Genomic DNA, 14588 nt, shown 5'->3' on the forward strand with positions numbered 1-14588 from the left:
ATAGGTGAACAAACATTTATATAATAACCATAATTTAATAAACAAACAAATATCAATCATATTACGGTGATATAAAAATTATAACATTAAATAAATTATGCGGCGGCACAGCCAAACCAATAATTATAGTGTAATTAGTAATCAAGGTTTATTAACGAGGCGACATACCGTCCGCATTAATATAGATAAATAATAATAATTAAAACAACTACTAGAAAATTATTAATAATAATATAGGCGGTATACCGGCCATTATAGCAGAGTAAATATGATACATATAAATTTTACCGAATCGCATAGTGATCGTGCTGATAACGTGTTATGAAAAGAACCAAAATTTTATTGTATCGCGAGAATTTAAATAGGAGCGAAATTTTATACCGTAGAAATAAATAACACTGATATATGATAGAGAGAGTTTATTATAAAAGGAGAAGAAAAGTGTGCGAGACAAGTTATAAACGATAGAAATCGATACCCACATCTTTTATATTTTCAACATTTTAACGTGCTTCTCACTTTCATAACACTTTATTATTTTTATTTTATTACTCCTCTTTTCTTTCTCCTGTACCGTCTCCACTTCAATGTCTTCCACTCTCAACTCTTCCACTTCCATTGTATCAACCACCACCACCTCCTCTCGAGTAACCACCTCTACCACCACTGTGTCTATTTCCGTATCCATCACCTCCGTATCCATAACCACTACAACTTTCAGACCGATATCCACCACCACTACCACCATGGCTTCCACCTCTATATCCTCCACCTCCACCATATCCACCACCGCTTTTTCCTCTCGAATAGCCACCACCTTTGTACCCATTGCCTCCGTATCCACCTCCATATCAACTGATGCATCAAAGAAGGAAAATCTACATGCCAATCCATACGAACAAACCAATCTATGTCACAATTAAATCTACATGCCATTGAAATTAACTGTGATGCATTGAAGAAATAAAAGAAAAACAAAAAATCACAACACAAAAGGGAAAATCTGGTACTTGACAGAAAATAGGCAAGGGAAAAAAAAAAAGAATAGTCTCCAGAATTAATTACAGATGTTAATCCGAGAGAGAGAGACTGTCGGAAAAAAATGGAAAGAGGGAAAAGGAGGAAGAACAAGATATTTATAAACAATCACAATTACAAGGATTAAAGGTGCAAATTCGCTAAGATGGAAATCAAGGTTCGTCAATGGCGAGGGATTTTGAACCGCGACTCCTCGTCCAAGCGTCGATAAGCTCCTATGTGTTTATAACTGAGTCAGGAGAGAATGAGTCGTGTGAGCCCGGATCTGGCGCGGATTTTAGAGTAATTGTCAAGAATCGCCTCGACCTTGCCATGCCCTTTTAGGAACTGTTATTTGCTCTAACCAAAATTATAAAGGTTTAATTCTTTTTTATTTCATCTCTACATTGCATTTCGTTGCTAATACCGATAGTGATCGATGCATTTTTATAGCTTATGGCTTTATGCTATGATGTCAAATAATTGAAATCAGAATTAAAATTTGCATAAAATAAAAAAAAATTATTGCAAATATGCTTTTCAATCCATTAATTTAATTATTTGTATTTGATAGATAGTTGGTAGACCACATATATAAAATCAAAATTTGCAATTATAACTGCAGATGCAGTTTTTGGTTCCTATTACACACCTCCCTGTTCCATTCCTCTTTGAAGCACACTGAGCGGCACACTGATTATGTTCGCAAATGCCTGTTTCTGTATAATATTCATGGCAGTTTTCTTGTCCTTGCGTTTCCTTCATTGCCATCCCTAATAATACATAGTTAATGTTATGTTAAATTTTCTGTTATAAAATGAAAAATTAAAAAAAGTTCAAAAAAAAAAATGAAAAATTAATGAACAATTTTAGCAAAAAAAATCAACGAACAAAAATTCATCAAATAAAAAAAGAGAATTATGTGAAATGTTAAATGTAAACAAACCTAGAACGAGAACAATCATAAAGATAGCAAGAATCGTGGTTTTAGCCATTTTGATGATGTAACAAAAATGATTTTTTTTAAGAAAATAGATGTAAATGTATATTGCACTTGTGAATGTTATAAATACATAAGAAATTGTATGCAAATATATAAGTTTACAAAATATCATACAAAATGGAAAGAAACAACAATTCATCTAGTAATCAATTAGATGTTTGAACAGAAAAGTCATAGAAAAATAAATATAAATATCTACAAATTAGGGGAAAATAAAGTCATATATGAACAAAGTAAATCATAATTATTGATATGACTTAAGTATGAACAAAATTTAGAAAAATTCAAAATATGTTAAATAGACATTGAAAAATCATAAATATATAAAACATGAAAATATCTTTAAAATTTCCATCAAGAAAAACTTTAAATGATAACTAATATTGTTTGAATCATACTTAGTAAGTGTGATGGAACTTTGAGTAAAGTAGAAGAAGTATAAGTCGATATATCCATCGTCAATTTATTTTAAATATAAGAAAATCATAAAAGTGATAGAGATATGGTCTGAAAAATTAGATTGATGATTTAAGTAGGACGGTGTAAATAGTTTAATTGTCTTCACAAAGTGTAATTTAGTTTGAGTTGGACATATAAAAGTCCCTATCTCAAAAAGTGTTATTATTCATGAGAAAATTAAAGAGGGAAAAATAACATTTGGAAACCAGTGTATTCAACCATAGAATTTAACATAGTTTGACTGAAAATATATTGTTGTTATTGTTTATTTTTTTATTTTGCCAGTTGTTAGTATTGTTATTCATGCTACAGTTTGAATGGAATCAATGTACTGGAAAACCATGAATGGAATCAATGTACTGGAAAACCACATATTCAACATTTCAACTACTGGGTTTAACAGAATTTGAATCAAATTATGGAATAATTAAAACAAAAATATATTGTTGTTATTGTTTATTTTTTTTATTTTGCCAGTTGTTAGTATTGTTATTTCAACATTTCAACCACTAATATTTTCAACGGAAAATTTTAATAGAATTTAATTCAAAACATAGTTTAACTCATGTAATAAAAATACATTTATATACCACTATACGCAGCCCACAGGACAATTATGCTTTATACTTTTGGTCTAAAACAGAAGCAATACATGATTTAGAAACCAATATATTATCCAATATGAGTGTAGGCTTGCTATTGGCTCCTCTATCAAAACCCAAATTAAATCTCACTCTTATTTAAAAAAATAATATATAAATTCATTAATTTTACCCAATAGGGCAATCAAAACAGTACAACCGGCGTGGGCCGGAGTAGGAGTGGCCGAGTATCCCACTCCTATTTGACCTCGATCTTCTTTGCCAAGGCAACATTACAGACATAAATCATAAACTACAAGGAGGATAAAAGGTGGAAGTGAGAACTTTATTGATATATTGAGAGTTGAGACTCCAAGACATTTGATACCAATCCCATGCAGCGTGTTTCCAGTGATTATAGATATATATCATTCAGTGGCACATTGTGTGTTAAATGGTTTCCATCTGTTCGTTCAAATGATGTTAGGCTGTTAGCCCTCTTTTAAAATTTCAACTACCAAATCGTCAATAATGTTTATACAAAAAATTATAGAGCTTCTAAAACATACACGAACTAAAAAGCCAATCTACGTTTAATTTGTGTACAATCATTTTTAAGGAAATATTATATAAACAATTAAAAGCGGGCGTATATCTTTTGTTTTTGGACTATATTTCAGTAGCGTCATACGTACCCAAAAAAACTATATTCAGTATCCAGGTCAGTTCGAATGCTATCTCACATTCATGTAAGAATAGAAAACCATTGCAAGAAACTATTAAAGTTTTTATTATAACATTCACATAGCCTATTAGATAAGAATAAAACAGGAAAAAATCAACTCTTGCAAATATAATTGCAGAGGCAAATAAAGCGTTTGTCAACGGTTCGGTAACACTGGCCAGTTCCACCCAATTTCTGGTCACACAGAGCTGAGCACGTGGGTCCATCGCAGTTGTCGTTTAAGAGAATCTGACGACAGATATGCTGTCCTTGTGTCTCTTTCGCCACCATCCCTAAAAAAGATATTTCAAGAACATGAGATCTAAAAAAAACGTGCGTACGTATAATAGTTTTTCATTGGTGGTAATTGTAAAACAAACCTAGAAATAAGACGATGAAGATCGCAAGAGTCGTGAATTTTGTCATTTTTATAGACCAGTACATGTAAATATAATCTCTATTTATATATGAATTGTGCGTGTACATTTAGTAAAATTTATAATATATAGGACAATATATACATGACAACAAAATATAGAATAAAATAAAAATTTAACTAAATGGAAGCAGTTGATTTGGAAAGCAATCGTATTGATTTTTTTGGACTAAATTTATTGCATTATATTAAACTTACAGAGTTATACAAGACTACAAAACAAATTATTACACAAACAATCATATTAATTAGGAAGGAAATAATGTTAAAGTCAAATTTGGTCCATGGGTAATGGGCTCACAGCTGTGAGTACTGCATTGAGTTCGATTTCTTTTGGCCATCTGAGGCGTCTTAAGCGGTAAGAAAACACGGATCATGCGGACCTCGTAATGATTAATTTTTGGGTCTAGAAAGTCTTTGGGATCTCGCTATTGTTATAAAAATAAAAATAAACATAAATATTTGTATAAGATTTCTGATGCAAGGGATAATGAAAATAGTAAACGTGATTTTAAAACCAATATGGTATTATTCAAATATAACAGTATCAGATTATAATCTAATTCAGTATCACTAACTATTTTGTTATTCAACCATAGGATCAAACAGAATAAAAATAACTATGCCAGTCAAATGATGAATTTATGGTTATTATATATACTAAAACTCAATAATTATTCAAAAACATAATTATCTAATACTCTCTTTGTTTCAAATCAAATATAATTTTAGATTATTTCACGCAAAGTAATAAATTGTTAAGTGTTTAGTTTTTCCTTTATTTAACTATTAAAATTTTATTACATTTATTTTTAGTTTATATAAAGGTAAAAGAAACTATTAATAATATAAATTGTATTGAAGTCCTAAAACAATATTTGTTTTATAGCAAAAAATTTACTGTACAACAATATTTAATATAAAACAGAATGAATATCAATTTATATTAGAGTTATTGTAAAATGTGTTGATTTACCCGTTGTTTTTTTTTTTTGACTAATACCCGTTGTTTTGATAGTATTCCAAATAAACATTATGTTTTGATCATTTCACTAACTTTAATCCTTGAATTTATAGATCGGAAATCAAAATTACATATCCAATCTAATAATTGTTTGAATAATGAGATTTGCTGAAAATAGCTTTAATATTGGACCAAATCAAATAATTCAATTCAAACAAATTATAAAATAAAGTTGCAAAATGTGCTAAAATGTAAACCAATCTACATATTTTGTCGGCAAATCAATCTTATTTAAAATCAAGAATCTGCAAAACAAAAAATCATTGGAAACTTTTAATCTTTTTTAAACAAACAAATTTATCAACACTAATCACATGATTTTGATGGAGATCTAAATAAATTAATAATTAAGTTTTTTTTTTTGATCAAACACATTCATTTCAATATTAAAGAGAGAGTCTACACTCCATTCCCGGAGGAATTTAGCAATGAGAGGGCTGACATATATAGTGATTAAAGAAAAAGCTCCCAGGCACGACATTCAAGATCGGTCCTTAACCAAGTTGACGTTTACCAAGTCCCCCTGTTACACAACAGTCCTTTCCTCTTTTGGTACAGATCTACTGTCCACGATCCACTCTATTTCAAAATTATTCCCTTTTTGGGAAGTATCCACTGGACACTAGCACGCCCTGACCCGTAAGCCACCGGGTTCTCTCCCCCGACCCGGGTCGGAGGGACCATCCTCGCCGTGCAAGCCCACCGGAAGTCGACGCCGATCTTTCTTCGATGAATCCAACTTACCATCTCTCAACCTCGGAATCACGACTAGGCTTTGAAATGGCCTAGCTCGTTCTCCTCTCCCTTTACTACTCTCTTAAAGATTGAGTTGTTATAACCTCGCTACATTTATTATCATCATAAATTCTCGTCGAAGATTCTCTCTACTATCAAACAGCTCTGGAAGTTTGAAGTGCAACTACCTTTGACCCTACAGTTATGGATCGAAGATTCTCAAGAAGAGAGAAAGAAAAGTGGGTCCCATCTGATTCTAGTGAACCAAAGCGCTCACCGGTGAGAATACCGCCAAGTAACAACACTGATCTCATTGCGGCCAACAAACTTACTATCTAGGTAGAGTCACGAATCCAACGCTGCAAAGACCTAGAGCGGTAGTTGACTTCCTACCTCAGGTATGGAACCTGGAAGGTCGGGTGGTTGGAAGAGATCTAGGACCGGAGAAGTTTCAATTCTGGTTTGAGTCTGAAGCAGACCTTCAGGCGGTACTGTCTGAAGGCCCTTACCATTATAAGAAGTGGATGCTAATACTCCAGCGATGGGAACCGGTACTGTCAGACTCCTTCCCTTCCAACATATCCTTTTGGCTCAGAGTCCATGACCTACCACTTCACTTCTGGAATGACGACACGATGAATGCTATAGGCAAGGAACTCGGATATGTCGCAGACAGGAAGGCGGATGATGCCCGAGTTAGGGTTGACATGAATGGTCTACTCCCTCTAACCATGAATCTAGAGATTCGACTTCCCTCAGAGGATATCATTACCGTCGAGTTTGAATATCTTAAAATCGAAAAACACTGCTTCGTATGCTTCTCCCTCTTCCATGAGGAGATGGACTGTCCATCAAAACCAAGATACCTTCCTCCCCCTAAGGAAAGGAAGCTAGGTATTACGAAGAGAATTGCGTTCCAACGTATTGAAGTAGAGAAGAAGCGCCACGACGATCGACGAGGGTACACCCGCCACCAGCCTAATGCTCGACAGTACAGATCTTCAACTGAAGATAGAGAGCGACAATCACTCTCCCATAATCAGAGCTACGCTGGTGGGTCACCAAGGAGATCACAAAACAGACACTACGTGGCAAAGGATAGAAATACCACTAGTGGGTACGAGAGGCATCGTCGACAAAGTCCCAGAGACCACCCCCCATCTCAGACTGATAACTGTAGGAGGGAACTGTCTAGTGGGAAACTGGTTAGCAACAACAAGTCTCTGGCATCTAACGGCCTTATGGTTGATCCTCTAGGTGCTAATACCTCAATAGATGCGGGCTCTCACAACTCTCGTACTCCCCCATCTCGCCAGCTCCGGGAGAGACTAGAGTTCCCGCAGGAGCTTAGCTCTGAAAGAACTCTGACTACGTCGAGGGAGAGAAGATCCACCCTTGAAAGAATCACTGAGCCTGACCTCAGAGATACTCTGCCTTTGAGCCTTTCGCAACGATCAAACTCTGGTAAGAGGAAAGAAATGTCATCACAACCTGATACAATCTCCCCCTTAGACCACCGGAGACTAAAGAGTGGGAAGGAAGGACCATCAGTCGCCCCCCGCGCCCCAGCCTCTCTTAGGTTGCAAGAACCTTCAGCTCATAGTGGGGAAGTAAGGATTACGATACCACCATCTCAGAACAAGGCTGAAGGCAAACGCAGAGTAACAAAGGTACAGAGGAGGGTGGCTAGAAGCCCATTAAAAACTCTAAAAGCCCTGAAACTTAGGGAAAACTACAGCGTCAAGATCACTTATCCCTCCCCGCAAGAAAAGAGGCAATGAAAAGGACTCTAACTTACCTTGTAATAAGGCCAGTACCAGTGCAATCCCAAGGAGCACCACTACAAGATCACAGACGAGGAATAAGACAGGGAGGGAGGATTTTCATCCCCCTCCTCCTCCTCTTCCTTAGCTCTTATGAGCTGGAATTGTCAGGGATTGGGAAGCGACCTGAAAATTCGTCGAGTGAAGGAGATATACCGAGATATTTCTCCTGATATTATGTTTCTCATGGAGACTAAGCATGATGATGAATATATCAAGAAAGAACTATAGTCTCTTCAGTATCCTCACTATTACTCGGTTCCACCGGTGGGACTCAGTGGCGGGCTATCTCTGCTTTGGAAAAAAGGAGTTGAGGTGACTATCCTGGAAGTGAATCCGAACCTTATTGATACTAAGGTACAATATAAGGGTATCTCATCCTTCATTTCTTACATCTATGGCGCACCAGCAGTGGAAAATCGTGCAGAGTTCTGGCAAAAGCTCTCGACAGTAGGACGAGATCGAGATGCACCTTGGCTTATATCGGGAGATTACAATGAGATATTGAGCAATGCAGAAAAGGTTGGAGGCCCTATACGATGGGAAGGATCTTTTATTTCTTTCAGATCTTTTGTTTCAAAGAATGGATTATGGGACCTTAATCATTTTGGTAACCACTTGTCTTGGCGAGGAACCAGACATTCACATTATGTAAGATCGAGACTCGATCGCTCTATGGTTAACTGTGCTTGGAATGAGATATTCCCCATGGGTAGATGTTGCTACTTACGCTTTGAAGGGTCTGATCATCGCCCTTTAATCACCTACTTTAACAAATCTGAAGTCCAAAAGCGTGGAATGTTTTGATTTAATAGAACTCTCACAGAGAAGCCAGAGATAGAGGATATCGTTCAGGAAGCATGGAACCACTATCCCCTTGATTCGGTCATAACGAAACTAAATGCATGTAGAAGGAAGATCATCCAATGGGCTAAGGAGCAGAATATAAAGAACAACCAGCTCATCCTTCAACATCAAACAGCTTTGGAAGCTGCTCTGTCGGTGAGCTCACATGACCAAGAAGCCATCGACAGACTCACTAAGGGTCTGGTGGAAGCATACAAGGAGGAAAAGTTATTCTGGCTGCAGCGAAGCAGGATTCAATGGCTTAAAGAAGGGGATATGAATACAGGCTTCTTTCATGCTGCTACAAAACAAAGACGGTTGATCAATTCCATGTCGGTAATGGAAACTGAAGATGGTACAAAAGTTTTTGAAGAGGACCAGATATGCACGGTGATCTCGGGCCATTTCAACAATATTTTCAGCTCCAATGGTAATAATGACTTCAGTAGGCTGGCTAGCATCATCTCATGTAAGGTCACACTAGAGATGAACCAGCATCTGACTAGCATACCAAGTGATTCGGAAATCCAGGCAGCGGTATTATTAATAAATAGCGGGAAGGCTCCAGGCCCAGATGGCTTTTCTGCAAAGTTCTACCATTCCTACTGGCACATCATAGGGCCTGACGTCTGCAAGGATATTCGACAATTCTTCCTCACTGGCGTTCTACAACTGCAGCAAAATGAGACGCATGTGCGACTAATACCGAAGACCACGGGTGCTAGGAAAGTAGCAGATTATCGTCCTATAGCTTTGTGCAACACGGACTACAAGATAGTGGCAAAGATCCTCACTAGACGCTTGAAACCGTTATTGCCTATGCTCATCGCCAAGTCTCAGTCAGCATTCGTGTCAGGCCGAGCAATAGGTGATAATGTCTTGATCACCCATGAAACCCTCCATTACCTGAGAACCTCGGAGGCCAAGAAGCGCTGTTCAATGGCGGTCAAGACCGACATGAGCAAGGCTTATGATAGGATTGAATGGGGATTTCTCCGGGCAGTTCTCCAGCATATGGGTTTTGATCAGATGTGGATATCTTGGGTTATGAGCTGCGTGGAATCAGTTTTGTATTCGTTTCTCATCAATGGATCACCAAGAGGCTTGGTGAAACCTTCCCGTGGTATACGGCAGGGAGATCCGCTCTCCCCTTACCTCTTTATACTTTGCACAGAAACCTTATCGACTATGTGTGAGAAGGCGCAACAAGACGGATCTCTCCCGGGTATTCGTGTGGCACGAGGTTGCCCAGCTATAAACCACTTGCTCTTTGCTGATGACACAATGTTCTTTGTACGGTCCAGCCCCTCATGCGTTACTACCCTTCTCTCCATACTCCAATCATATGAAGACCTTTCGGGACAGTATATTAACTTCTCAAAATCCGCCATCACCTTTTCTGCAAAGACACCGGCTGAGGTCAATACCAGGGTGAAAGCAATATTATCTATCGACGCAGAAGGTGGTATGGGTAAATATCTTGGTCTCCCCGAGCATTTCGGAAGGAAGAAGAGGGACATTTTTGCGTCTATACTGGATAGGATCCGACAGAAAGTCCTCAGCTGGTCTACCCGATTTCTATCTGGAGCCGGAAAGCAAATCTTGCTGAAATCAATACTAACAGCTATGCCAGCCTATACCATGTCTTGTTTTATGATCCCGCAATCACTTTGTAAACAAATCCAGTCGCTCCTAACCAGATTCTGGTGGGATGCCAACCCCGAGAAGACAAAGATGTGCTGGGTAGCGTGGGAAACCCTCACGCTCCCAAAATATGCGGGAGGGCGGGGTTTTAGGGACATTGCAACTTTTAACTACGCTCTCCTGGCAAAGGTGGGGTGGCGCATTCTGCACAACCCGGCATCGCTGATTGCTCAAGTCTTGTTGGAAAATATGCAAAGAACTCGACTTTCTTGGAATGCAAGGCACCGTCCAATATGTCTCATGGGTGGCGAAGCATTCTCGCTGGCAGGGAAATACTGAAGAAAGGACTGGGATGGATAGTAGGCAGTGGAGATAAGATCAGGGTATGGCAAGACCCATGGTTGTCTTGTGAGAAACCTGTCATACCAGTTGGACCAGCAAACCAGAGAGATACGGAGCTTCGAGTTAGCGATCTACTCTGCCCTATTTCTAACGAGTGGGATAGGGACAAGATAAGACAATACCTCCCTCAGTATGAGGACAGTATACGCAGCTTGGTGACAAGTTCAGCTCCGTCGATAGACAACCTGGCATGGCTCCCCGATAAGTCTGGTATCTACACTTCTAAAACAGGATATGGCATAGGGATGACAACTGAGCGAGAGGACGCTTCTTCTACATCAAAATTTAACTGGTTAAAAAACATCTGGAACATCAAAACGTCGCCAAAAATAAAGGATTTTTTGTGGAAAGTGGTGAAGAAGGCCATTCCAGTCAGCTCCAACTTAGCTACTAGAGGAGTACCAGCCTTCAGCTGTAAGTCATGTGATATGGGGGAGGACGATCTCCATGTTTTCCTGCATTGCAAAGTTGCGGAACAGGTTTGGAGTTTAGCGCCTCTGGTAAACAGACCCACCTCCTTTACTTCGATGGCCTCCTTCATAGCCAGTGCAAATCAACTCACCGTTCTTCCCCCCACGGGTGTATCAGTTCCGCTGTGGCCATGGATACTATGGAATCTATGGAAGGCAAGAAACAAGCTCTGTTTCGAAAACAGAGCATTTTCCGGTATGGAAATCATCTTAAAGTCCATATCTGATGCTAGAGAATGGCAATTGGCACAATCCCATATACTCCAAACCACCACGCAAGTTCCTGTATGCCGAGGTCAGCCTCGCACTACTGCAGTGTTGGAAGCAGGATCGCGCACTGTGATATGCAACGTGGATGCAGCATGGGACGCACTATCCAGAAATTGTGGTATTGGGGGTATCTTCTCAGGATGGAGCCCGTGCCCGTCACTGGCCCCTATTTGCGAGTCTCACAACTTTGTTTCATCGGCGTTAATGGCTGAGGCCCTCGCCATCCGTTCGGCAGTTATGTATGCTGCCTCGTCGAATGTTAAATCCTTTATGATTCGGTCTGACTCGCTGTCCCTCGTCAACCTACTGAAGGAAAGAGGCTCAGTTCCAGCTTTATTCGGCATTTTATTCGATATCTATCAATTTAGTTCCTCCTTTGATGTTGTTTCCTTTTCATATGTACCTCGGTTGAGTAATGTGCTGGCTGATTCCTTAGCAAAATTAATAATTAAGTTATAAATTAAAATAAAAATAAAAAATGGAACATTCGTTGAACGAACGTGAAGAGAGACATTCTCTTATCGTTTTAAACTTTTTCGAGAATAGTCCAATCCTCAAAAAAAACCTAGAATCATCCCCCGATAGTCGGCAGATCCCCAGCGATTCCAAACCCGACCCATCTCGATTCGAACCAATCCCGATCGACCCGTTTACCCAAGATCCAACCTTGTCAGATGAATCCACCGATCCCCATCCCAGCCTCCTCTTCTCCGGCGATGGACGCTTCGCCGCTTCTAACCCGCAACATCCCTCGCCCCTCCCAGCCCCTCCGAGGCGCAGCGTCGAGGCTCCTCCGCCGCGCCAGCAACCGTCGGATGATGCTCCGCGAGCCTTCCGTTAGAGTCCGCGAGGTGGCGGCTGAGCAGCTCGAGGAGAGGCAGAGTCAATGGGCCTACTCGAAGCCCATCATAGCCCTCGATATACTCTGGAACTTTGCGTTTGTGATTGTGTCGATTGCGATTCTAGGGTTTAGTCCTGAAGAGCATCCTGAGGTTCCTCTGAGGCTGTGGATTGCTGGGTATAGTCTCCAGTGTCTGTTTCACGTTGGTTGCGTAATTGCTGAGTATCGACGACGAAGACGCCAATCTAATCCTACAACTGAAGAAGGGTCTGAAAATCACGGGTCTTTCAGCGGAAGCGAAGACGAATCTGATGGTTATGGCGTTGACGACGGTGGTGATGATCATCGAGCTAGGTAAAGTTTCAATCTTTACTCTGTTTTGAACTCCTTACTCTGTTTACTCTGTTTCATTGCTCTTTACTCTGTTTTTCAGTTTCGCCAAGCACATTGAGTCAGCAAACACGATGTTCTCTTTTGTGTGGTGGATCATTGGGTTTTACTGGGTCACTGGTGATACGGAGGCACTTGCTCAGTCTTCGCCACGTCTCTACTGGTTTGTTGTCTTAAAACAACAAATCTTTGCTTATGCTTTTCTCAAAAGATTGTTTCTTTTGATCAAAAATGCTTGGTAACTTTGCAGGTTGTGTGTTGCATTCCTTGCTTTTGATGTGATCTTTGTTGTCATTTGCGTTGCGGTTGCTAGTCTAATCGGTATTGCTGTTTGCTGTTGCTTGCCTTGCATCATCGCCATCTTATACGCATTAGCAGATCAGGTAAGAGAAAGCATTGTAATAAGCAAAAGCTACTTGTAAACTCGTTTTGGTTTTGAATTTCTTCATTGTTGTTATTAACATTTTAGGAAGGCGCGCCTGATGAAGAGATAGAGAGACTTTCGAAGTTTAAGTTCCTTACAGTAAAGGATTCTGAGAAAGTGAATGGCGAAGTCCAGGAAACTCAAGGAGGGATAATGACTGAGTTAGGTGTTGATTCTCAAACCGAACGTGTGATATCTAGCGATGATGCTGTAAGTAACAACCAAAATCAAAAGCTCGTTTTGGATATATATAGAGAGAGAGAGAGAGACTGAAATGATTTGAGCAAAAATCGATATTTTGCAGGAATGTAGCATTTGTCTGTGTGCTTACGAAGATGGAGCAGAGCTTAGGGAGCTTCCTTGTAGACACCACTTCCATAGTGTATGTGTAGACAAATGGCTAAGGATCAATGCGACTTGTCCTCTCTGCAAGTTCAACATCCTCAAAAATGAACATAGTGGCATTGAACAAGTGTGAGGAGGAAGAAGAAGATTCATTTCTCTCATAAGTTAATGTATGCGAATGTGATGAGCTGCTTATCAGTCACTACCTTAAACCTCGTTTATTATTTGACTACTATAGAGGGAAGAACAAGAGAAGACCGTAAGATTTGTTTTTGAGAACAAAGCTGCAGTTTTTTTTGTCATTGTTTATTTTCTTTCTTCTATATAATTTTGTAAATGCAATAAGTAAATAGTTCGGTCGAATGTTGTTTACTTGAGCGAGGCAAAGAGATCTGAGCTTGATTTATTTACGGTGGTAAAAACTATTTCACCAACCAAATGAGAATGACGGTTGTGCGGGGTCGTTGTTGGTGAGGTGGATTAAGAGGAGGTGATCGTTATGATCACGTCCTAAAGATTATTTAAGTCGGATCAGTATTGTAATCATAATTAACGAGAGAAGCGTGTGGATTAGGCTAAGGCTTTTGTAATCAAAATGCAATTTCAGCGAATGGACCAAAACAAAGAGTCGGCCCTGCGGCGCCCGCAAACTTTTACCAAAACTAGCAAACAAAATACTACAGAACGTTCTTTATTGTGGAAACTTTTTAGTATTGTAGTCTGACATCAGAAAGTTTGGATTTTATAAATTTTAGAGATAATGAATTATGCGAAATAACAAAAATTATTTTTACACACAATCTCTACCATAGTATAAATAAAACCATTATGCATAAATCTTATAAATACAATTCATATCAAACTAATTTTTTTTCATAAAACAAATATAATTAACGATTGTAAAATCATCCGTAAAGATATGGGTCCTGCTGAACCCCAATCCCCAATTATGAGTGATGCTTTTATCCTCAGCGGCTCACAGCAGCTACTAACTTCACGTGGAGATAACTTAACCGGCCACATTACACATTACATCCGTGGAAGTCTTATCTCTTCCCTAGCTACCAGTGGACAAGTCATTTTTTGTTGTCTACTCTATCATCTCAGAATAATAACTTATGTCAACTTTGTTTGGTAGCTGCAATACTTTCTTT

General features: G+C 39.0%; 2 protein-coding genes across 2 annotated transcripts; one reads left to right on the forward strand and one right to left on the reverse strand.

Annotated features, from left to right (window-relative positions):
* Positions 1–1551: 1551 nt before the first annotated feature.
* On the reverse strand, positions 1552–5038 carry LOC111208714 (putative defensin-like protein 128). The gene is made up of 3 exons (XM_022708063.2): positions 4165–5038; positions 1964–4077; positions 1552–1790 (listed from the first exon to the last, which is right to left on the reverse strand). Exons 1-2 carry the CDS (start codon positions 4268–4270, stop codon positions 3899–3901), a joined length of 285 nt encoding a protein of 94 aa, XP_022563784.2. The 5' UTR covers positions 4271–5038; the 3' UTR covers positions 1552–1790; positions 1964–3898.
* Positions 5039–11914: 6876 nt separating this feature from the next.
* On the forward strand, positions 11915–13840 carry LOC106415954 (E3 ubiquitin-protein ligase At1g12760). Its single transcript, XM_013856767.2, has 5 exons — positions 11915–12629; positions 12709–12828; positions 12916–13048; positions 13135–13299; positions 13394–13840. Exons 1-5 carry the CDS (start codon positions 12109–12111, stop codon positions 13565–13567), a joined length of 1113 nt encoding a protein of 370 aa, XP_013712221.1. The 5' UTR covers positions 11915–12108; the 3' UTR covers positions 13568–13840.
* Positions 13841–14588: the final 748 nt, after the last annotated feature.

The sequence above is a fragment of the Brassica napus genome, chromosome C8 (genome assembly GCF_020379485.1).
Source record: "Brassica napus cultivar Da-Ae chromosome C8, Da-Ae, whole genome shotgun sequence".
In the NCBI taxonomy this organism is placed as follows: domain Eukaryota; kingdom Viridiplantae; phylum Streptophyta; class Magnoliopsida; order Brassicales; family Brassicaceae; genus Brassica; species Brassica napus.

Bases quoted from the DNA above. Each gene is read 5' to 3' on its own strand.
- LOC111208714 (XM_022708063.2), bottom strand. From the start codon at position 4,270: ATGTACACGCACAATTCATATATAAATAGAGATTATATTTACATGTAC. The intron at 4,078-4,164 runs GTTTGTTTTACA...TATCTTTTTTAG, and splicing joins CTTCATCGTCTTATTTCTAG to GGATGGTGGCGAAAGAGACA.
- LOC106415954 (XM_013856767.2), top strand. From the start codon at position 12,109: ATGAATCCACCGATCCCCATCCCAGCCTCCTCTTCTCCGGCGATGGAC. The intron at 12,630-12,708 runs GTAAAGTTTCAA...TCTGTTTTTCAG, and splicing joins GGTGATGATCATCGAGCTAG to TTTCGCCAAGCACATTGAGT. The intron at 13,300-13,393 runs GTAAGTAACAAC...GATATTTTGCAG, and splicing joins TGATATCTAGCGATGATGCT to GAATGTAGCATTTGTCTGTG.